This window comes from Desmodus rotundus, chromosome 8, assembly GCF_022682495.2.
Source record: "Desmodus rotundus isolate HL8 chromosome 8, HLdesRot8A.1, whole genome shotgun sequence".
Classification (NCBI taxonomy): domain Eukaryota; kingdom Metazoa; phylum Chordata; class Mammalia; order Chiroptera; family Phyllostomidae; genus Desmodus; species Desmodus rotundus.
Window position 1 is genome coordinate 5,383,486 of NC_071394.1, and position 21,722 is coordinate 5,405,207.

A 21,722-nucleotide genomic window follows, 5' to 3' on the forward strand; every position below is an offset into this window, starting at 1 on the left:
ATCATCCCCACGTGCCTAAGCTTTCCACGCCAGGCTCGTCTTTCTTCGTCCTTTGTGCTCAGCCTGGAGTCACCTTTCCGGAGAATGCGCTCTGCTCTGACTTGGGTGCCCTCTTCTGGTCCCTGAACCCTCTGCTTTATCTTGTCCCTATTGTCACCCTCATTCCACTGCCTGGTGGCCAGCCGCTTGCCTGTCTGAGCCTCCCTCCAGACTTGGAGCTGGTCGGGCGTCCGTACTGTTTGTCTCTGTGTCCCCGGCACCGAGCAGAGGGCCTGGCCAGAGCCGGGAAGGAGCCAAGCAGGCTACAGAGTGGCCATGAAAACGTCTTTTACCCTCCGTCCGTCAGCGTCAGCTCACGCAGGACACTCACTTCTGTTGTTGGTGGGGACTTCCCCTCAGTGCTTGGAGGGCAAAGAATGTCCACGTTTTTCAGCTGAAGCTCGTGCCTGGATCGGTGGGGGAGCTTGTGCTGAGTCATTCAGCTGGGGAGCTGCTGAGTCAGAACTCCAACTCCTGTTTGACTGGAAAAATCATCTATTTTGCTGCCTTTAAGGCAGTCATGCCCAAGCCTGGCTGAGCTCTACTAAGGGTGATATAGAGATACACACATTCCTTGAAGATAGGATACAAGCACAGACTTCATGGGAGAAAGAGGAAAAGGAAGGAGAGAGAAAGGAGAAGGCAGCAAGGAAGGAAAGACGGAAAGAAGCGAGGAAGGGAGGCCGGGAGGGAGGGGGGAAGGAAGGGAGGGGGGAAGGAAGGGAGGGAGGGGGGAAGGAAGGGAGGGAGGGGGGAAGGAAGGGAGGGAGGGAGGAAGGAAGGGAGGGGGGATGGAGGAAGAAGGAGGGGAAGAGAGAAGTTGAAAGAGGAGGTTAGGGTTAGAGCTACAAGAAGCTCCACCACAACGTTATAGTCTAAAATGTATCATGACTGTAAGCAACTGATGAACTATAATAAAAGACAATCTATCTGATCTTAAGACCCCAGGGTTGTATCACAGACCAGCAGAATACGATGCCAAGTTCAAGCATATCGCTTAGCCTGGGAACAATTTACATAAAGTCTTAATTTGGTAAATGAAGTTCACCAGTTTTCAATGGTTGGAATCACCCTACGGAGCAAAGCCTGGAAGACTCAGGTGAGGTTGAAGGACAAAGAAAATCTAAGAGCGTGGGCAGTAAAAAAGAAAAGAAAAAAAGAAGGAAAATGAGGTGGTGTAAGGATGCAAACACACTCGTTGTTTAGGTAGCAAGCTAGGAAACTGATGCAATAAGAAAACCGTATTCTTTCAAATTATGGAAGTAGCCAAAGGAAGAAGTAAGAATTATGGTATTCGCCATCTTTTGGAGGTGCGTGGAGAGAGGCTGGTGGGATTAAGGGAACTGGAAATCAGTGGTACAAGCTGGTGAGCCACACGGAGGAAACGGACTCCGAGAGGCTCCGGGTGACTGAGCTACGGAGCAAACTGTTGAAGGAAGTGGCTTCTGCAGAATGGGATGATGGCAGACTGGGGACCACAGGGGGTCTTTCCTTAAGTGCAGGTCTTGTTAATTTGAAAATAAAGACTTCCAAGCCATATCTTAGCCCATTTATTCTCAAAATTTGGGGGACAGAAATCTGTTTTGCACAAGCTTCTCAGCTGACTTTCATGCCTTCAGACCCGCCATGGCACTACTGCCCGATGGCCTTGGGTGGCCTGGCAGGAGCTGTCCTTGCTGCCCCAGCTCCACTGGGGACCGAGGAGTCCCTGAGCCCCTGGGACTCTGCTGCCTCTGTGCAGGGACATGAGAGGAGGACCTTGCAGGCTTGCGTCACGCCTTCCCTTTGAGAGAGGCCTTACTCAGCTTCTTGCCTTCCCAGTTGCTTCCAGCTCCGGCGGAAGATGACTCAGAGCAATGACTGTGCTCAGGGCGAATGTCTTCACTTAATTTCTCAGTTCCTGCCTGACTGATCCTGAAGGTCACTCTGATCGAGGTACTGCCCTTTTTACCTCCTGACTCGGTGGTGACCTTTGCCTTCCTGCCCTTTGCAGGGGGGAGGGGGGCTTGCCATGTCTTCAAGGCTGTCTCCTTGAGGCAGGAGAGTGGGAAGCTAGGGAAATTCCTGGACAAGTGGAATATGGGAAACTGAGACCGAATAATTAAACAAGGCCAAGCAGCTTGAGACATTTGCAGCCAGCTAATGAATCACACGGCTCCATCTTCCCTGACCAAGGACACTTAGAAGCAAATGGTTGACACTTGCCAGAGTGTCCTGGGAACAGAACGGCCTCAGTCCCGGTTCCTTTTCGATGACGTTCTTGATGATGTTCTTTGAAAACAAAACTAACCAGAAAATAATCCTGAGCCCTGTATCCACACATTTTGATGAATCAACATATTGAAAGACACCCCTGGAAAGCTAATGAATGTTCTGTTAAGACCGTCCCGAGACCTCCCCGGGGACTCTGCCGCCAAAGAAAGATATAAAGACTTAAGACAAAGGACCCATGGCGCACATCTGCTAGAGCACTTCCACGCCTCGTATCCCAGCTGTCTTTCTCCTAAACTCTGAGGGTCCCCGTGAGACCTGCACCCTGGGGAGCAGTGGGCAGCAGCAGCTTGTCCCAGGCTTATCCCCTGGACCTGTCTCCACGGCCCCCTTTTTCTCTGACTTCCTCTCTCCTGCTGCTGCTTCTACTTTCAGCCCTTCCTTTGTCTCACTGTCCCCAGCTTTAGTAACATACTCTCAAAATCACCTGCACTCACGTTGTGAGATCTTCCCTGCTCAAAGAATCCACACACGACCGACTGGCCCGAGGCAGGGCTGCTCCGGGCCCAGACCCTGTCCCGTATCAACCACACACACGTTAGCCCATCCCATCTGGAAAGGGGTACAGGCTTCAGGGGAACCTCAGCGAAACACCAGAGTGGGGACACAGCCTGGAGTTCAGAAAGCAGCCCTGATGACAGCGGCCAGCGGGGGGGGGGCCCAGGTGTGCTGTGTTCCCAGCCTCTTCTTCATGAGGGGCCCAGGGTCCTCCAGCTCCCACACCCTGACTATTGTACATTGTCCCTGCGGCCACACTTCTCTGAGAGCTGTTCCAGCACTGAGACCAGGGTGGCTTGGCCTTCAGATCCCTCCTGCTTCCCATCCCTGTCCTCTCACGGGCTGGCACATCACGGGGGCCGAGTCGGCTGTGACCTGTAAGGGCTTTCTGAACAGCACTTCACGGGTTTCTGTTCACGTACCGAGCACCCTCCATCAGCAGGGCGACTCTGCACAGCGGGCGTCATTATTACAATGGGATATAGTAACGGGTTGTTTTTTCTCTTGTGTTTCACAGGCTGAGAACAAATAGCAGGTGGCACCCTGAGCTTGACCATACATACAGGGCTCATGGAGCAGGCTGCCCAAACCGGATCCCCCAGAATCAGTCCACCACCCACCCAACCAGTGAACGACACACTTTCAGGGCCAGTGATGGTGGATTTGGGGTTTTGATATTGGACTGGAGTGGACTTTTTATAATTAGGAAAATAATGAGCTATGCCTGGGGTTTGGTCCAAGGGCAGGATAAAATATACCTCTGAACAGGTATAACAATGTATTAGTTTCTGATGGCTGCTGTAACAAATTACAAATGGGCTTATAACAACGCAAATTGATTAGACGATGGTTCTGTAGGTTAGAAATCTAACAGGAATCTAGGTGGCTAAAATCAAGCTGTCAGCTTTGTGAATTTCTTTCTAGAGGTAGAAGTTTAGCGGAAAATTCATGCCCTTAACTTTTTCAGCTTCTAGAGATTACTCACAATCCTGGGCTCTTGGCCCTCCCTCCATCTTCAGCAACATCAGGCCAAGTCCTTCCCCCACTCTCATCTCTCTGCTCCTCCCTCTTGTCTCCTTTTTCTACTTTTAAGTACCCTTGTGACTACACTGGACCCACCAGGGTAATCCCAGCTACTCTCCCTATCAGCTCAGTCCCACTGGTCTAATCAAATCATGGTAAGCCCATTCCCTAAAAGTGAAGACATAAATATAGATGTAAAGGGAGTTCTACCAGTAATTTCTGGGAAGATTTTCCTCCACCAAAAGAAAGAGGAACTTGAAGGGAGGGCCTTGGTCTGGAGGGAATGTGATATCTGGAGCTGTGGTAGCCACATTGTGTCAGTGAAGTAAGATGTTATCTGTGTGCTGAAGGTCAGAGAGAGGAGGCTGGGAGGAGCCTGAGCCCTTGAGGACATACTGAGCCATTGCTCAATCCTAGGACCACGCACCTCTGGGAACACTTTTAGGTTAAGGCACTTCAGTTGGGTGTGGGGTTTCCCATCCTAGCTGACAGAACCTATAATGTAGGTAAGAGGCTACCGAGGGTTTTCAGGGCTACCAGGGGGTTTTGAAGGTCACACAACGTGGCTGTAGACCAATGTGAAGTCCAGGAAGTGCAAGGAAACAGAAATCAGAAAACCTGGGTTGAACCTGGGTCCACTACCTCCTTGCTGTGTGAATGCAGACACTCTAGACCTTTCTGAGCTTGTCTACCTTCCACGTCTGCACAGTGGGGTGACAGTCCCAGCACACGACGCACCTGAGTTTGGTCTGCGCTCAAATGAGATGATGTGTGTAAACTCACCTCAGACCTGCCGCGTAAATCAGCTCCGTCCACTTTCACTCTGGGTTAATTGTGTGTGTAATTGAGAGACAGACAGACAGACAGACAGCTGTAAATAGGAGATTTGCCTTCATAAGTGTGTCCCTTAGGAGGGTATGATAAAATCAGTTGCTTATCTGGGGACCCAAATCGACCAAAAGCCGGGTTCTGATTCTCTCCTTGCACGTGCCCCCCACATTCAATAAAGTCCTATCAGTTTCTCTTGCTAAATGGTTCTCGGTACGTTCCACCCCTCATTTCCACTCCCTCCCCAATGAGCCTTGATTCAGCTCATTGCCTCTTGTTCAGACTGCACCATCCTAGTGGGTCTCCTACCTCCTTTCTGGAACCTTCACGAGAGAACCCTTTCTAATACGCAGGTGGACTCTGGGCCTGCCCTTGATGGATCCCTGTGTACAGTGTCTGTTCACCTGCTCTCCTCTCCTTTTGGAGGGCAGGCCCCTTGCCTCCCCAGCGCCCAGCACAGAGCCTGGTGCACAGAGGATGCTACAGAAATATTTGTTGGAAGGAAATAATAGATAGCGTCCCGGGGTTCAAAACGCAGGAAGGTGGGGTTAAGATTAGAAGATTATTAAGACACAGTTTGGCATCTCCCAAGGATTGTCTTGAATTAGCAAATCAGAGTCACCAATGTGTGACTGCATGTGGACACTTTATTGAAAGTTAGTGGCAGTTTTAGACAAGGTGCCCGGGGTGGCAGCCTGGGGTGGGGTTGGCAGGGTGGGTGGAGGTGTCATGGGTTGGTCACTTGCTGTAGCTCTTGGAGCCTGGATCTGGGAGGTCCAGCAGGTCTTCTCTTGGGCCAGAGCCAGCCGGCTGCTCCTCCTCCTCACTGCCTGCGGACAGCCCATCCTTGGCTTCATCTGAAACAGGAGGGGCAAGGCCAGTCCAATCCAGATCCAGACTTTCCTCCCTTGCCACTTCCTCTTTGACCCAAAGAGCCCCGAGCCTCTGATGGGCGCTCCCTGCTAATGCCCTACAGAGGGGCATTTCCAGATAACCTGGCTGTAGGGAGAGGCAGAGGATACAGTGGGGCTTGGGTTCATTGACAGACAGCCTCTGGGTCTTAGAAGGTAAAAGAAGCAGGGTTGAGAGTCCGAAAGGTATTGGACAAAGTCACTTCCCTGATGAATGCTCCACTCTTACAGGTCTCTGCATGAAGAACCCCGGCCATTGTGAAACACTCAGCCCAGTACCCCTCCCTGGGAAGACTTCCCAACCCTCGTTCCGGGGCAGACCTCCCGCAGGCACCAGGAAGCTGAAGGACAGTCACTGGGTCACTAGGTTCAGTCCCTCCCCTCCTCTCTCTCAGAAGCTTCTTAAGGGCATTGCTTGTATCTTGATACTCCCAGTGGCCTTGTTATGGTTCCTTTTCTCTCCTTAACACCTCTTCAACAGGAAGTTCTCTTCAAGAGGAAGTTCTCTTCAACAGGAAGTCCATTTCAATAGGAAGGGGCAGAATGCCCACTTCGCCCCTGGCTAGAGATCACTCTCCAAGATGTTTTACCTCGCCCTTCAAGGGCAGTGAGGAGGAGGTTCAAGGCCCTACTTCTCTCCTGATACCAATGTAGCCGGCTGGCTCCCCACTCAACTGCCCCACAGCCCTCCCCCCCCCCAAAGTGTCCTATCTCTCTTTCACATCCCCCTCCTGCCCCCATCAGAACAGGAGGCCCTTGGCAAAGAGGAGTACCCCAGACTGGGAGCTCCTCACGGGAGGCAGCCATGCTGACGGCCCCCCAGTGACCTGGTGGCTCCAGTACGCTCAGCTAACACACCGTGCACGCAGTAAATGCTGAGCATCGCCCACCCGCCCACCCTCCACCTGGCCCCGCCTGCCCCAGGCTCCTCTACCTGCAGGTGCCTTCAGGGACCCGATGTACTTGGACCAGAATGAGCAGTCGGCCCTTTTCAGACCCCGGCGATTGGGGAGCAGGGCACTGAACTCCTTGTAGTTCTCGCCATCGGCACCAGGGACGAAGTCAGGCCAGGGGACTGCAAACTCCAGCACTTTCCTCGAGAACTCATGAGGGTAGTTGGGATTTCTGGGAGAAGGGGACGAGAGAGACACCCATGAAGGAAACCTATCTTTCCTTTCATCACTTGGGATCACTTCCACTTGTACGTGGTCCCTGAGGACCCGCTCATACATCTCTGGGGGCCTGAGCAGGATTTAACTGCTGCGTTACAGATGGTTAAAGGTGTGAAGGCCTTGGACGCACACTCTCAGGCCATTTCTAGAAGAGGAAGACCTGAGGTCATGACCCAGCAGCATTGCGCAGGACCTGGCTGTGCCCTTCTGGGTTTCTGAACGCTCAGGAGGCCGCTGTGCCCCTTTCTGCACTGGTGCCCTTTAATCTGGACACCACAGCCAGTCTCTGGGATGCCTCCGTTTTCCCCGGGCCTGGCAGGGAGGGGGGCCTAGAGCCAGGCAAACGCGTCTGCCACCTGCGGGTCAACTTCCTTTGGAAAGAGGATGTCGCATGCCCCCCGAAGCAGGCTCCTTCTCGGACCTGTCATCCCGAACCCCCTCCTAGCACAGCCGCCCCCCATGCTAGCTGCACTCCAGCCCCACCTCACCACCTGACATTCACCGAGCCAGGGGCGTTTCTAGCCCCTGCCCTGGCTCCCATACACTCCTCCCCTGGAGTGCCCTCTGTCCTCGGTACCCTACCTGAGGACCCTATCCATCCCCTAAGGCCCAGCTTCCATATCACCTCTGTAGTAAAACATTTTCAAATTCCAAATTAAAAGAGAGGTCTTTCCATTTGACTCCCACAAAATACTGTATCAAGTTCTCTGTTGTGCTGCTATTAGTTATGGCTGGGTTTTACGGTTCCGACTGTCAGCAGCTTATCTCTGAAACATGACTCTTTGACCTTGTACCTTTCTGGGGTCCTACTACCGTGCTAGGTGACCAGTGCGTGTAGGCAAGGGGACAAAGGGAGAGAGGTACGCTACAGGTGGGAGGAGTAGCAGGAGGCAATCTGGGAGGCAGGAACAGTCGGTCTGCTAAAAGGGCTGGAGGAGGTGTGTGGGGGCCGCTAGAGGTAGATAGTGACGGGTCTGGAGCTTTTTCACTTAACTTGATAATCCGATACAGTGGTTCTCAACTCGAGGTGACTCTGCCTTCCAGGGGACATCTGACAACGTCCAAGATAGCTGCAGTTCTCAAGAGTGGGACGAGGGTGAGGTGGAGGCCAGAGATGCTGCTAAGCAGCCTACAGTCCCGGGCGGTCCCCAGCACAGAGAGCTGCCTGGCCGCAGGGCCGCAGGGCTGGGGCGGAGAAGCCCTGACCGAGGGCCATCAAATGCGGTTGAACAGGGCAGAGTCGGACTGAAACCTTTCCTCGCCTAGATGAATCTACGTGAAGGTAGTTTTGGCCAGAAAGGGGAGACTGAGCCAGGGAGACCAGGGGCAGGCGACTGCCCAGTGGAAGGAGGCAGGCGCGAGTCCATCAATGCAAATTGTGGCCCCTGCGTCTGGAGTGGGGACAGGGGCGTGCAGTGAGAGCGTCAGGGTGCGCGTGGGCCACTCACCCGGATCGGATGAAGTTGGAAAAGTACTGCATGATCTTCAGGGACATGCCTTTCTCCTCCCGGGTAAACTGCCCCTCGTAGGCAGGGTGAAAGGGCAGCCCGAAGGCGTACTGGACATCGGCCAGCAATTCCAGGCTGAGAAAACACACGGAAATAAGGAGGAGCAAAGGTGAAGAGAGTAATAACTTGCTGGAAAAACCAAATGAGCTGGAAACCAACATTCCTCCTCAAAGAAGACCTTTCTCTCCGTGTTTAGGCTTCTGTTCAGTGCTTAGTTCAGTTTCAGCCTGGCCAGACCTTTAGTGCGGCGGCCCCCTTGGGGGGGGCCTGTGGCCTATCTGTTGGTTAAAGCAAACGCCGCACCGAGCACCCAAGTCTCTGGGAACAACCCTGTGAGTAACTGTCCGAGAGAATGTTCTTTTGACCATATTCCAGCCATGTACGTACACTATCCGTCAAACACCTGTTTGTTCAAAGCAGCCTGTATTTTGAGCCCTACTCTGTGCCAGCCCTTGTTCATATATGGCGCCCAGTATATGGCACGCATGCACACGCTCACGGCTCTTCAAGGCTTACATGTGCCCGTGCAGCCCACCCTGGTATGGTGCCTGCAGATAGCGGCAGGTCACTAAATATAAATATATTCTACGGCGGAATGAACATCTAGCAAGCTGCAGGCAGGAAGGAGATAAAGATTTGGAGGCCAGACGAGCGGTTTGAATGGACGGAGCTGGAGCTAGCACTGGGGAGACCAGGCCAGGGGTACATGGGGCCCTGGGACTGGACACGGGAGAGTGGGGGAGCTGGGAGGGACTTTATAGCTGAACAGTAAAGAATCTGGCTTTCCCCAAGGAGAGGTCTGGCCTGTGTCCTCCATGTCTGGGGGGTAACTGATGTCATCCCTGATAGGAGTGTCTCTGTTTAGGAAAAAGCTGGCCACACTGGGTTGTCCAGTGCATGTGACCACATCCTACCATGGTAGGGTGGGGGCTGGCCATGCCGAAATGCCAACCACATGACTTAGGGTGGGAGGTCTGAGTCACATGGTAGCAGCCAACTCGGAGACTGACCACATGGGCCACCAACCAGTCAATCGTGCCTGCCTAGCGAGTCCCCAGTAAAACCTTCCAACACCGAGTCTGGGTGCGTCTCCCGACTGGCACTGCTCAGTGCGTGCTGTCACATACCAGTGTCGAGAGAGCGACCCCTCCTGATTCCACAAGAGACAGCAATGGAGCTTTGCGTTGGGAACCTCACCCCCACCCCGGGCTCCGACTGTGCCGCTCTTCCTCTGGCTGAGCGTCACCTGTACCCTTCCCTGTGACAGCCATCACCACGAGCACAGCAGCTCTCACTGAGGTCTGTGTGACCTTCTAGTGAGTGATCAAGCTGAGGTTGGTGTGGGGACCCCCTTGAACTTGCACTTGGGGTCAGAACTGACGTGGTCCTGTGTGGAGACTGTTTTCTGACCTTGTAGTTGGCCCCAAACTTATCTCAAGAGCCAGTCTCTAATTTTTCAGACAAGGGAAACGAGGTCCAGAGAGGTTTCTCCATTTACCCAGAGACACACAGTAAGTAGAACAATGGAGTCGGATCAGGAGCTTTGCTAGGAAGCAGGTTGTTAACCCAAAGGCCCAGGGGCATGGCTCCTCCTTCTGTGTTAAGGTGGGTGACGTCTGGCAAGTACCCAGACCTCCCCGATTCCCTGCATCATCGTCTATGGAACGGGTGTTTAAATACCTGCGTCACAGGGATGTTGGGAAGACCAGAGCAAGCTGGTGTATGGAGTGGGTGCTTCAAGGTGAACACAGTGTGGCCCAGTTCTTTCTCCTTCCTGATGCAACCAGCAGTCGTTAAAGTAACAGCAGAAACTGGGAGCAAGGTTGCCAGCGAGTCCCCTCTATGTGGTACAAGGGGCGGAGCACCCAGTGGACAGATGTGCTGGGAAGAGCCGCAGACTAGGCGGCCCCAGATAAAAGCAGCCGGTGTGGAGGTTGGCTGAACATGAAGGGAGACGCTTTGTGGGTGCGCAGTGTGGCTCTGGCTCTGACCCAGAGTGATTCCCTCCGGCTCCCCCAGACTGGGAAAGGGGATTCTCGAGCAAGGCGAGCGACCATGGGGACCAGCAGGGACGGGGCTGGGGCCCGATGGCCAGGTCCCAGCTTAGCCTGGGGCCTTCTGTGGGACTCAAGAGCCGAAATGCCTCCTATGAGCACGAGCATTATCACCAGGTATACATGTGGCAGGCAGCAGGCTGAGGCTCTCAGCTGAGACTCAGCTCACACACTCACCGCCTGTGCAGCTGGCAATCATCTGACTTCTGTCTCAGTTTCCTCATCATGAAAAACCAGACCCAACCAGCCACAGCATGTGGCAGCTCCTCGAAACAACTGTTCTTACCCAGGCCAGACATCACAATGGGTGTCGTATCACTGTGCCCACACAGGGCCCTGACACTGGGAGGCCTCACAGGAGGGAGAAGGGACGTGTGTGACCCACAGGACCAGCTGCAGTTGGTCGGGATGAGGAGAATAAGAACCACAGGGGGCAGCATCTCCATCGCCAGGCCCCCTGGGCCCCCTCAGAGTGGGGTCAGCTTTGTTCCTGAGAGGACAGCAGGAAGGGGCCGTGCCATAAAAACGCTCAGGCTCCCGGGGCCTGAAGAGCAAAGTCTGCGTGCCGCGCCAGGGTTGTTGTGTTTGCCAGGTTCCGCGGGTGCCAAGCTGGCTGTCCCACCGCCAGCTCTGCTCAGCCCCGTCACAGCTGTCGGTTCCTGAGCACCTGGGATGTGCCAGGGACCGGGTGGGCCTTTGAACACTGACATCCAGGACCAGCAGGCCAGTGGATGCATCATCTGCCAGTTTTCCAGGCAGCAACACTCAGAAAGGAGAAGAGACACGCCAGACACACGGAGAGCCAGGATTCAAAGCTCAGGGCCCCGGCCCCACACTGTGCTCTGTGCACTCTCCCTATGCGCAGGGCACTGAGGGTCACCAGAAGGTATTCGTGAGCCGAGTTCTCAACGTTGTTTACAGATCCTTAAAGGGAAAAGGAACACAAAGCAAAGAATGCCAGGAAGAGAGAAGTTGTAACAAGGCCCACAGAAGTCATCTCTCACACAAACCCACACAGTGCAGGTGATGACCACTTCCACCCGTACTACCTCAAGGTCCCTATAGGTAGATATTGTGGGCGTAGCTGGCTGAGTTTTTACATGGGAGGAAACGTGGGCTTCTACAGGCTGTTTTCTTGGCAAGGCCCCATAGCTGTGAATGGCGAGGCCAGGACTTCGGCCCCAGTCCGTGGCTCCAAGGCCTGCTGTCCCCACCAGCCTCGTTGCATGGGTTTCCTCCACCAATGTCACTACTGGTCTTGTGGAGGTCTACACCTCCTCCAAGCTGCCCCCTTGGAGCCGGTGGCGGAGAAACCGGGGAAGCAGTGGGGACGGCCCTGTTGCCTCTGCTGAACCACCAGGGCCTGCTCCTTCCTCTCCCAGTGGGTGGAAGGGGAAATGGCCCTTTTCTCAGGAGGCCCTTCAGAGAAAGTGCCGTGTTCATTTTACTGCTCCCCTAAGAAATCACCACGCACCCCATGGCTTCAAAGGACACACACACACTGCCTCAGAGTTTCTGGAATTCAAAAGTCCCGCCTGCATCTCACTGGGCTGAAATAAAGGTCTCATTCCTTCTGGAGGCCTTGAGAAGGACCTGCCTCCCCACGGGGGTTGTGACAACATTCGGTTACTGGAGCTGGAGGACCCGGGCTCCCCTTTTCTCCTGGACTGTAAACCGAAGGCCATCCTTAGCGTCTAGCAGCCACCACCCACGGTCCCCTTCTTCAAGCCTCAAAGCCAACAGCAGGGAGTCAGGTTCTTCGCACGCCTCTCTCTGTGGCATTTTCCTCTGCTGCTCTCCTCTGCTGTTGAGGGCCATGTCATTAGATTGGGCCCACCTGGATGACCCTGGACAATCTGCCGTCCAAGGTCCTTCACCTTGATCACATCTGCCTAGTCCCTTTGCCGTGGAAGGTCACACAGTCACAGGGTTAGGGGATTAAGATGTGGGCATTTTGGGGGGCCGTCCTTCTGCCCACCACAGTGGCCTTGTCTACTGCTTCTTCCAACGAAAGGGGCTTTTTGAATGAACAGAGACAAACTTTCAAGACCAGTGTCCTCGGTTCAAATCCTAAGTCGATGGCTTAGTGTCTGAAAATCTTAAACAAGATATATAGCCTCTCTGGGCCTCAGTGTCCCTAACTGTTGAATTGTGACACATGCATCCTTCCAAACATTGAATTAGGTTTTGCAATAAAATATTTCAAATCTCTGGCCCATATGCCCATTTATTTTTCCATTTTTCCTGGGAGAAGAAATACCTGAAAGCTTAAGAATGCGGGGGGAGGTTCTTTAACCTGGGGGTTCCATCCCGGGGTCTTAGAAGGCCGCCAGCTCCCTGGGATTATGTGGGAAGCGGTGTGAAATGGTACATGTGCCCCTCTGTCGGGCGAGGTGACATAGCTTCGATCGCGTTCTCAGGAAGAGCTGTGCCAATGGCGGGCTGGTGCATGTCTCCCGGCTGGTCTGCACGGCACGGTGAGAGGTCCGCTTTTGTAGCATGTGCCAATTTCCATGGTGTCAATACTCCCGCCATAGACAATCTCAAATTACCAACACATGTCACGGAACACGGAGCTGGGAAAAGACATGCACATTGGCTCTCGCAAACTGGTGGAAGCTGGCGCCAGCCCGTTGTCGCCGGTGACCCAGGAAGGCTGCAGAGCACAGCTTCAGGGGCAAGGCCTGGCATGCCAGTCCGTCCAATGTGTCGTGTACGAGAACTTCTGCTTTGTTTTTTCCTTAGCAGGGCTGATCTTTATCAGGACGCTGGAGTTATTTTGAGCAGTTTAAGGCAGACATCTGGAGGAGGGACAGACAGTGGGAACCTCGGGTGACGGCATTTGGGAGTGGACGACCAAGCCTGCAATGAGTCTGGGCCCTGGCTGAGAGTCCCAGAACCCGCTGGAGGAAGAACAGGGGATCTGGATGCAGCATCAGCAGGAGGAGACACAAGAGAAAGCACCAGGGCCCGACAAGGTAAAAGGAGAAACTCGATGGCTGAGTATCTGAAGTCTGGGGGCAGACGGTCCCTGCATACTGACTTGGCTTCCCCGCTCTGTGCTGCGTCTGGTCACTGGTACATCAGACGCACAAATCCGCTGCAGTGATTTGGGAGTATGGTCCTGCTGGTCTTCCTTAGCTTTTAGTTGTCATTTGCGGTCTTTGGTCAAATCTTCCCAAGTCTGACAGTTACTTGTCATGTGCTCAGGCCAGGTCTGGATCTTCTCATCGTCAGACGTGGGTGCGGGGCCTGGGGAAGCTCCCTGCCCAAGCTGAGGGGGCTTGGCTTAACCCCCACTTCCAGCACCAGCCCTCTGAGCCCTGGGCTTTCTATTTGTACGATGGGTCTAACCAGCCCCATTCCGCCTCCCCCGCGGCATCGTTAGATGCCCGAAGAGAGAGGGTGAATGGATTCCCTTTACAATGTGCAAACTGCCACCCGTGGGGGACTGGCTGATGGTGACGCGACAGCTGGCCAGACTGGGAAGAAGGGACCAGCCAGATAGCCCGAGGGGTGACTGTGTGCGGTTCGGTCTCGGGATGCCAGTGTAGTTCAGAGAGCATGGTGGCCAAACATAGGATGTCAGGACAAGACTCTCTGGAGCCACACTTGGCGGAAGCCTACTGGGTGTCCCGCTCTGAATAGGTGCTGGGGATAAAGGAGAAGTACATCAGCCATTCTGGGATGGAGCTGTGGCCTAACAGGAAATGCAAAGTAGTCAGCATTTAAAAAACAACAACAACACAAAATGCTGTGAGTTGTATGATTGATAAAGTGACAGATATCGAATGATAGAAATATTTACAAAGTGCCATAAGAGGAGAGAGAAAAGTGGTATGTTTCAGACAAGGAGATGGAGAGGAGTTTATAGAAAGTCAGAGATGCAATCACAGCTGACTTAGGCCTTGAAAGGGGAGTAGGGGTTTAGCCAGGGGCCAAGGGGGGAGGGGTATTTTGGGCAGAGACCCAGAGAATGTGAGGGCGTGGAGTGGGTTCTGTCCTTTGTGTGGAGAGGGGGACAGGGAGGAGTGACTGGGCCAGGGGGGATGGCTGCCTGGGAGCTGATACGACAGGTAACAGCCTCCAACACTCTGGGCCTCAGGTGTTATACCGAGAAGTACATCATGATGCTGCAAGGCGAAACTGGAATTTTTCCTGGTCCAGGAAAACTGGAAGTCTTGGAGTTACAAAATGACATGCTTGCTAAGGTCCTTCAGGTTCCGGTTCTGTGAAAGGTGTGAGAACTGAGGCCAGAGGAATTGAAGGCCACTTCTTAAAGGGGACAGGGACATCGGCCTTTTCTAAGCAGGCAATTTGCAAGCTGCCTTTCTTTTAGAGCCGTTCCTGGAGTGGTGGGAGAATAAAGATAGGAAGTGACAAATCTCAGGGTCCCTGAGTTGTCCAGGAAAGGCAGAGGCTGGTCCTTTTTACATGATGCGCCCTCCCCCCTGCCCACCTTACCTTTTAGCCATCCCACTCGCCTTAAATCCTGCAGGTAGGGGCTACACCTCAGAGGTTATTCATTGTACCAGCTTCTGACATGAATGAGCTCTGGTGCCAGCATGAGGGACTCTCACTGAGGAACACTGCGAGCTAATTAGGGAGCACTGTGACTGAGATGGTGTCGTCAAAAGAAATGCACTTGACCTTGGCCATGCTGACACGACGAGCTGAGCTGGGAAGACGGTTGAGCTGGGCAACCCTGGAGGTGAGGGGACAGAGTGGGCAGGCTCTTTCTTGCAGGACGGATGTGGCTTTTCTCAGGAAAATGGGTTCAAGAGGCTTAGGCTGTGGGGAGGCCCCTCACTCCAGCCCATCTGATTAGACCAATTTGAGAGCCTGTTGTTCCAGAAACTTCTTTCCCTGTTGTTCTGTCTGTAGGAGGAAGTTTGTTGACCTCATTCCCATAAAACAGACTCCCCTTCTTATCTCCAGCTGGCATCTCTAGATAACTTCCTCCAAAGGAAATTCAGGAACCAGGGGAGTGAACCCCCCCTGCTTCCCAGACTTTTCTGTTGAAGGGTTGAAACTTTGCTAAGTCGCTTGCACACGGAAGCCTGTTGGTGTGCTTCTCTCTGGACACATCTAACATGCAAAAGTTCAAATTCTGCCCGTGAATTATGGACCAACAGCTTCTGTTCTACAAAAGGATTCCTACACAATTCCTTAAAAAATGAGCCCCCCGATTTACTTAAAATACTACAGTCCCATCTCCTGCCCCAAGTGAAATGCTTGCAATGTTTCTCTAATTCCCTAAAGCCCAGCAGAGCGGGGTGATTTATCGCCTAGCAGAGCCCGTCAAAGCTTTCGGAGGCCTTGCTAGATTAACCCGGACCTTTTATTCCAGACAAAAAGCCTGAGTAACTGTGGCTCAGAAGAGGCTGAACTTTCCTGGCCCCAGGCATCATTCCCACCAGGAAGTTCAGTGTTTACCCACAGCCAACTGCGTTTGTCTCTAACCTGTTTACCCCCGTTGTGTTTGTTATTGTAATTGGAGGGCTTAATCACATTTCATGTGGATGCCCTACTTTCAGGAAAGCAAGACTGGCAGTCACAGACCACGCATTAGGTTTCTGCCTTTGCAAGAAATTCAGAGAGCTCCAAACAGCACTTACCTGCTCGCCTTTGGCTCTGGGCTGAAACAATGGCAGCTGAGCACGCGTACATGCTCAGAGTGAAACCTAAAGGTGTGATGTATAAGCCTATCTTACTCATTTTCCATGAGTTCCCATTTTAATTGGATTTTCTGATGAACTAACTGACCATTGTGTGGGAAATCAGGGTTTTATTCTATATTCTATTTAAAAAAACACTTGGCTTTTACAGAGCTGGGTTTTGAATGTGAAAGAAAAGACCATTGGGCAGTCTATATACTGTGTCTTCTTAAAAATCTCCAATGCCTTTCCGTCATACTCAGATAAAATACTACCGTTTTGCACGCTACTGTTTATAAACTTCTTTGGGAACTACAAGACCCTTGTGTTTTTCCCCCCTGAATCTCCAACCACTTCCCTTTTCTTCAATAGACTCCAGCTCCTGGCCTCCTTCTTCACCCTCAGGCACGACACGCCTTTCTCCTTTCCCCTCCCTGGGTCAGTTATCTGGATGTGCCCTGCATACTCATGTGTGTGGTGCCTGTTCTTTGCACCCTATCCTATCCTGTGCACTCATCGGCCCACTCCCTGACGCGGTGCCAGTTTCCAGAGGCCGTCCTCGCGGCTGTTCTATCTCTAGGATCTGGAAGACGACCAGGGGCGTAGATGGCAGTAGGTAAATGTTTGCTGAATCAGTGCATCAGTGGGGAAGAGAACGTACACCAGAACCTTACCCATATCGCCAGGCTGGAGTGGTCAGTTTCAGGAAATGACTGACTTCTATCTTTACTAGGAAATAATCTTGTTAATGACACAGGATGTAGCCAGACCAGTGGACCCAATTCAAGAATCCAGCCACCAAGGATTATTTTCTTTAGTTTGCTAACTCCAACAAACTCACCAAGACAGTCAACTAGAAAGATAAGATTCTGAATCTGAAATGTTAAAAGCCCCTGGAATGCACAGAACTGTCTCGAATGCAAATGCAGTGCTGTGCAAAATGTCCTCAGTCTAGAATTTATGGCTCTGTTTTCCAGGGTTGGGACAACTTAGAAAATGGAACATTACTGCCTATTTAGACATTTTAAGGTTTTTTTTCTTCTTAGAACCTTATTTTTCCTAAAGGGAAAAGAACCAATATTGAACAGCTACAACACACTGTTGGCTTGTTTAACATTCATTGACTGGAACCTTCACACTCTCACGAAGGTGTAATTATACCCACTTTATAGGTAAAGAAAATTGAGGTCCAGGCACCTGCTCACATGAAGAAAACTCATAGTGGAAGAGATGGAATTAACCTCAAAAAGTGTGTTCCTCCACTGTACTAAGCCACTTCTCCCCAAGTTAGAGAGTGGACTGGCATCCTATACGGAGCCTGGCTAGACTTTTAATCCCAAGAGTCCTACCCCACCCCACCCCCATTCAAAATAAGTCAAGACCTTCCTCACGGAGTTCGTCCCTTAATTTCGGGGACAAAATCCCATCTATAACTGAGGTGAGCCATTACAGAGCCACACTCCTCTGTGATTCATTAACCACAGCCGGGGAAAAAGTGGTAATTCACTGGGTTTTGCTCACTAGCCACGCCAGGAAAGCTAATGAATGCTCACAGGGAGGGAGGCGCGAGCCAGATGGCTGGGAACGTAAGGTGCACACGTGTGCTCTAAGTCTGTAGACTTGAGCCAGAAATAAATGACAGGTGTGACAGCTCCAGGGCACAGTGCAAGAAACCTGCCACCGAGCTGAATGAGCTCCTGGGGCTCATTCAAGGGGGCGGGCGTCTGCTCTGTAGATGGTGCCCGCTGTGCCCGCAGTGGGGACACAGCACAGGGACGGGCGCTGGCAGGCACTTGTCCTGACGGACGTGAGGAACGGATGCTCTCAGCACTGCCAGTTTGCCAGGGGCCTTCTGCTCTACAGGGTAATCACCACAGGGACCCTCTAAAGTAGGTATCACTCTTCTCGTCCCCATTTTACCGATGAAGAAACTGAGTCACCGAGGAGGTAAAGTGACTGGTCTAGGTCATCAAGCTAATAAGGGTCAGAGCTGGTTTCTAACCAAGGCGGTCGGCCCAGGGTCCCTGCTGTAACCAGGATACTTTCCTCCTCTGTTCGTTTCACCTCCGTCTCTGCCCGTAAAATGGGCCAGAGGTGCTAAATGCCTCTCTCTCCCCAAAACGACAGAGTTAGAAGGCACCTACGAGGAGAGCACCCTGGTTTTTCACACTCTTTCAACTGCAGACCATGACATTCCCTGGGGGCTCAGCTGTGAGACAGTGGGAAAGGGGCTGGGGCCCGCGTCCTCTGCCTCGCTCCCTCCCCCTGGCAGACCTGGCTGTACCCCTCTACTCCCGTTTTGGAGACAGCAAAACCGAGCCCCAGGAGCCCATACACTAGATTGCAAAGTCCCCACTGCCCACCCGTCGGATGAGGAGGTTGGATCACCTGTCGTTCGGCACGATTTCTGGAGCACCTAGGCTGCCCCTCTGGGCCAGGACTGTCCCTGGGCCCTGCGGTGTATGACTGTGAAGACCCGGGAGGCGCTGGCTTTAACATGACTGGTGCTCTTATAAAAAGGAGCAATCTGACACAGAAGGGGCAGACGGCCATCTACTTGCCGAGAAACGCCTGGGGCTGTCAGAGGTTGGGGTCCTGGCCTCCAGAACCACGAGACCATTCATTTGTGTCATTGGAAACCTGGAAACGGCGGTGGTACTTGGTTAAGGCAACCCCGGGAAAGGAAGTCAGGTGGGGACAGGGCATGATGGATCCTGGCTGGAGTCCCGCGGACCCTTTGGTTTTGCTCTGACCTCCTGCTGTAGCTGCATTTCTTGTTTATTTATCCATTTCTGCCAGTGCACACATTTGGGTGGTGAAAGGTGTGTGTATATTTTTTCAGGGCCTTGATGAACTTGCTCCAAGAGTATCGTACCTTTTGTCGTCATGTCTGCTGGAAAGGGAGGGAGGCAGAGAACTGGGCGGAAGGACTTGTGCCCGGGGCATCCCTGCCTTCCTGAGAGTCTGGCCTTCGGAAGTTGCAGCCAAGGCTTATGCTACGGGCGCCAGCCCACACTGGGCCTCCCTGGTTGTCAGAGGCCTCAGGGTACAAGGGCCCCTTTCGTCCCTGCCCACACCATCAGCACCCTTTCTCGTGCCTTCTCTCCCAAATGTCTTCTTACCGGAACCCTAGCCTGCCCATTCCTTATCCTCCTGCAACCCAGACACAGATGCTTGATCAGGCTGAAATTATAAACAGTCCGAAGCAGAGAGACCGCAGGCTTTAGTTGAAAAAGAGTTCTGGGGCTCAGAGAAGCTATGGGTAAGTCACTGCTAGTCCTTGGGGACATCAGGCCAAACTCCCTGAACCTCAGACTCTTCATCTGTAAAACAGAGATTAGCTTCAACCCTGCTGACCTTACCAAGGTCCTGGACATGTTGAAAAGTGCTGTATAAACCGAGTAACCAGGGGAAACCAGGAACATAATGGGAGCTTAGGAAAGCTAGCATGCCTTGGGGACTGTACTAGTTTCTCATGGCTGCTGCAACGAAAAACCCCAAACTTGGTGGCTTAAAAGAACAGAAATTTACTGTCTTGCAGCTCTGGAGGCCAGAACTCCAAAATTGGTTTCACTGGGCCCAAACAAGGTGCCACACTCCCTCTGGGGGCTCTGAGGGAGGAGGCATTTCTTGCTATCCTAGCCCGCGGGGTGGGTGCTGGTGTACATTGAATCTCTCCCTGCCTCTCTGTAACAAGGATGGCATGTAGGGCCCACCAAGGGTGGCCCCAGAGAATTTTCCCACATCAAGGTCCTTAACTTAATCACAACCTGCAAAGCCCGTTTTCCTACAGGTTGCGGGGGTTGGGGCCTGGTATCTTTAGGTGGCTATTAGTAAGCCTACTATAGAGACGTTGCCGGTTACAATGAGAAATTACGTATGTTAACGCCCTACTGTTGCAAAATAACTCAGGTGAAAGCCATGTATGAGCTGGATAACTTGCCTCATTTTATAGATGAAGAACTGAAATCAGAGAGGCAAAGGAGCCTGCCCAAAACTGCACAGCCAGTGAGCGGTGGGGCTCTAGCTGCACCCTGTCACTCATAAAGCAGACCCCAGATGCGGGTGACTGGCAACCTTGTAGCATCCCGGCTTCCACTGTCAGATAAAATCAAACCGCCTGATCCTGGCACCTTCTGGACTCTGAGCCCTGACATTCGGTTATCTGTGGGCGTTTACCGGAGGCCTGGGTGCGGCTGAGCTGCTGGAGCTGGGAACCGAACCTTAGTTCTTCTTTATTTTTTTAACCTTCTCCTTGGCTTCTGAGGAATAAGGGCTGAGTTCTGTGCCTACCGGTTTCCCTTCTCTTCCTGCGGACTTCCTTTTCCTTGTACTTCCTATGTTCCTTTTCTATTTTGATAATTTTATTGCGGTTGAAATTTTATTATAAGGTACATTAAATCTATTCTGGAAGTGAGAAAGAAGTAGGTGTAAACAAAAAGTAGGTGTAAACAAAATGTTTCTTTTGTTGCCCCCAAACCCTTTTATGCTGTGGAGAGTCGCTTTTTAAGTGAAGCTAAGTGCTCAGTTTTCGGAGACATTAAAGCCTTCTCCCCGGCCAGGTTAATCGTTAATAGCTACTATTGCACTTTCTATATCCTGTTATTTGACTTTCCCTTCCTACAGTACTGTAAAATAAAGTGGCTGTTACTATCACAGCCAAGTTTCAGACGATGAAACTGAGGCTCACAGAGATTACATGACAAGTCCCACGTCACTGAGTCAGGACTTGTACCTCGGTCCGGCCCTCTTTTCTCTGCCATCCTGGGGATCACAGAAGCACAAGCGTCAGGGACCTCCTGCCAGACTCCCCTTACTCGCCAACACCCGCCGCGGTCACACAGCCACCTTACCTGCCGCGGCCGTAGCTTTCGGGAGCGTGGTACATGAAGACGCTCCCTCGGGCCGTCCTTGCCCAGAGGCTGGCCATGTCGATCACGGGGCAGGTGATAAAGTAGTCCCTGGTGGAAGGAGGACAGAGGAAGGGTCTAGTGACACGCAGCTCTATAGACAGCTGTGCAGGGAAAAGGCTCTCCCCGGCAAGGGCCCTCGCCCACCAAGCCCCGCCGCACAGGCCTACAGAGAGCACACACCCTGTTGGAATTCCCCAGCTGGCTCCAGGGGGCAGCCAGGGGCACGGCACATGGGCCGGTCTGGTTTAGGGCTGTTCATGGTCACACGCTGGTGTCCACGGAAATGCATCTCGGGATCGGGAGACTTGTGAGACAGGCATCTTTGCAGAACGTCGTGTCACTTAAAGGTTTGGGAGCAAAACGTTTTGTGGTGAGGTAACTCCAACACCTACGGAGCAGCACTTACAACAGGTGCGCTCTAAAACACGGTCGCCTCCAGAGCGCTTCATGCATACGGACCCTCAGCGGGCTCTCGACTGGGAGACCCTCACTCCAGGGGACACTGGGCAATGTTTGGGGACGTTTTTAGCTGGAGGTGGAGAGGTTTCTACTGGCTTCTGGTAGGTTGAGGCCAGGGATGCTGTTAAACATCTTACAATACACAGGAAAGCCCTCCCCAGCAAAGAATTTTCTAGTCTGAATGTCAACAGTGAGGAGGCAGAGAACCCTGCTCCCTGCTTTAGGCTCCCCAAGTTTCACACCTGCTCCCCCTTTGTGGGGACGAGAACGAGTTTCAGAAGCCCCAGCTCAGCACAGTGGGCCCAGCATGGGGCGGTGCCCAGCTGTGTGCTGAGGAGGCAGCCGGCCTGGTGACAATCGGGCAGACTTCAGCGGGCCTGGCACCCAGC

At 52.7% G+C, this 21,722-nt stretch overlaps 1 protein-coding gene across 1 annotated transcript in view; it reads right to left on the reverse strand.

Annotated features, from left to right (window-relative positions):
* Positions 1-5,293: 5,293 nt before the first annotated feature.
* The window catches only part of TG (thyroglobulin), a 201,722-nt gene continuing 185,293 nt past the window's right edge, over positions 5,294-21,722 (reverse strand). The window contains exons 42-45 of the mRNA XM_024572159.4: positions 20,815-20,922; positions 8,191-8,325; positions 6,505-6,695; positions 5,294-5,516 (exon numbers count right to left, since the gene is read on the reverse strand). Of these exons, the coding sequence (XP_024427927.3) occupies positions 5,398-5,516; positions 6,505-6,695; positions 8,191-8,325; positions 20,815-20,922 (553 nt within the window). The 3' untranslated portion in view covers positions 5,294-5,397. The remainder of the gene's footprint in view (positions 5,517-6,504; positions 6,696-8,190; positions 8,326-20,814; positions 20,923-21,722) is intronic.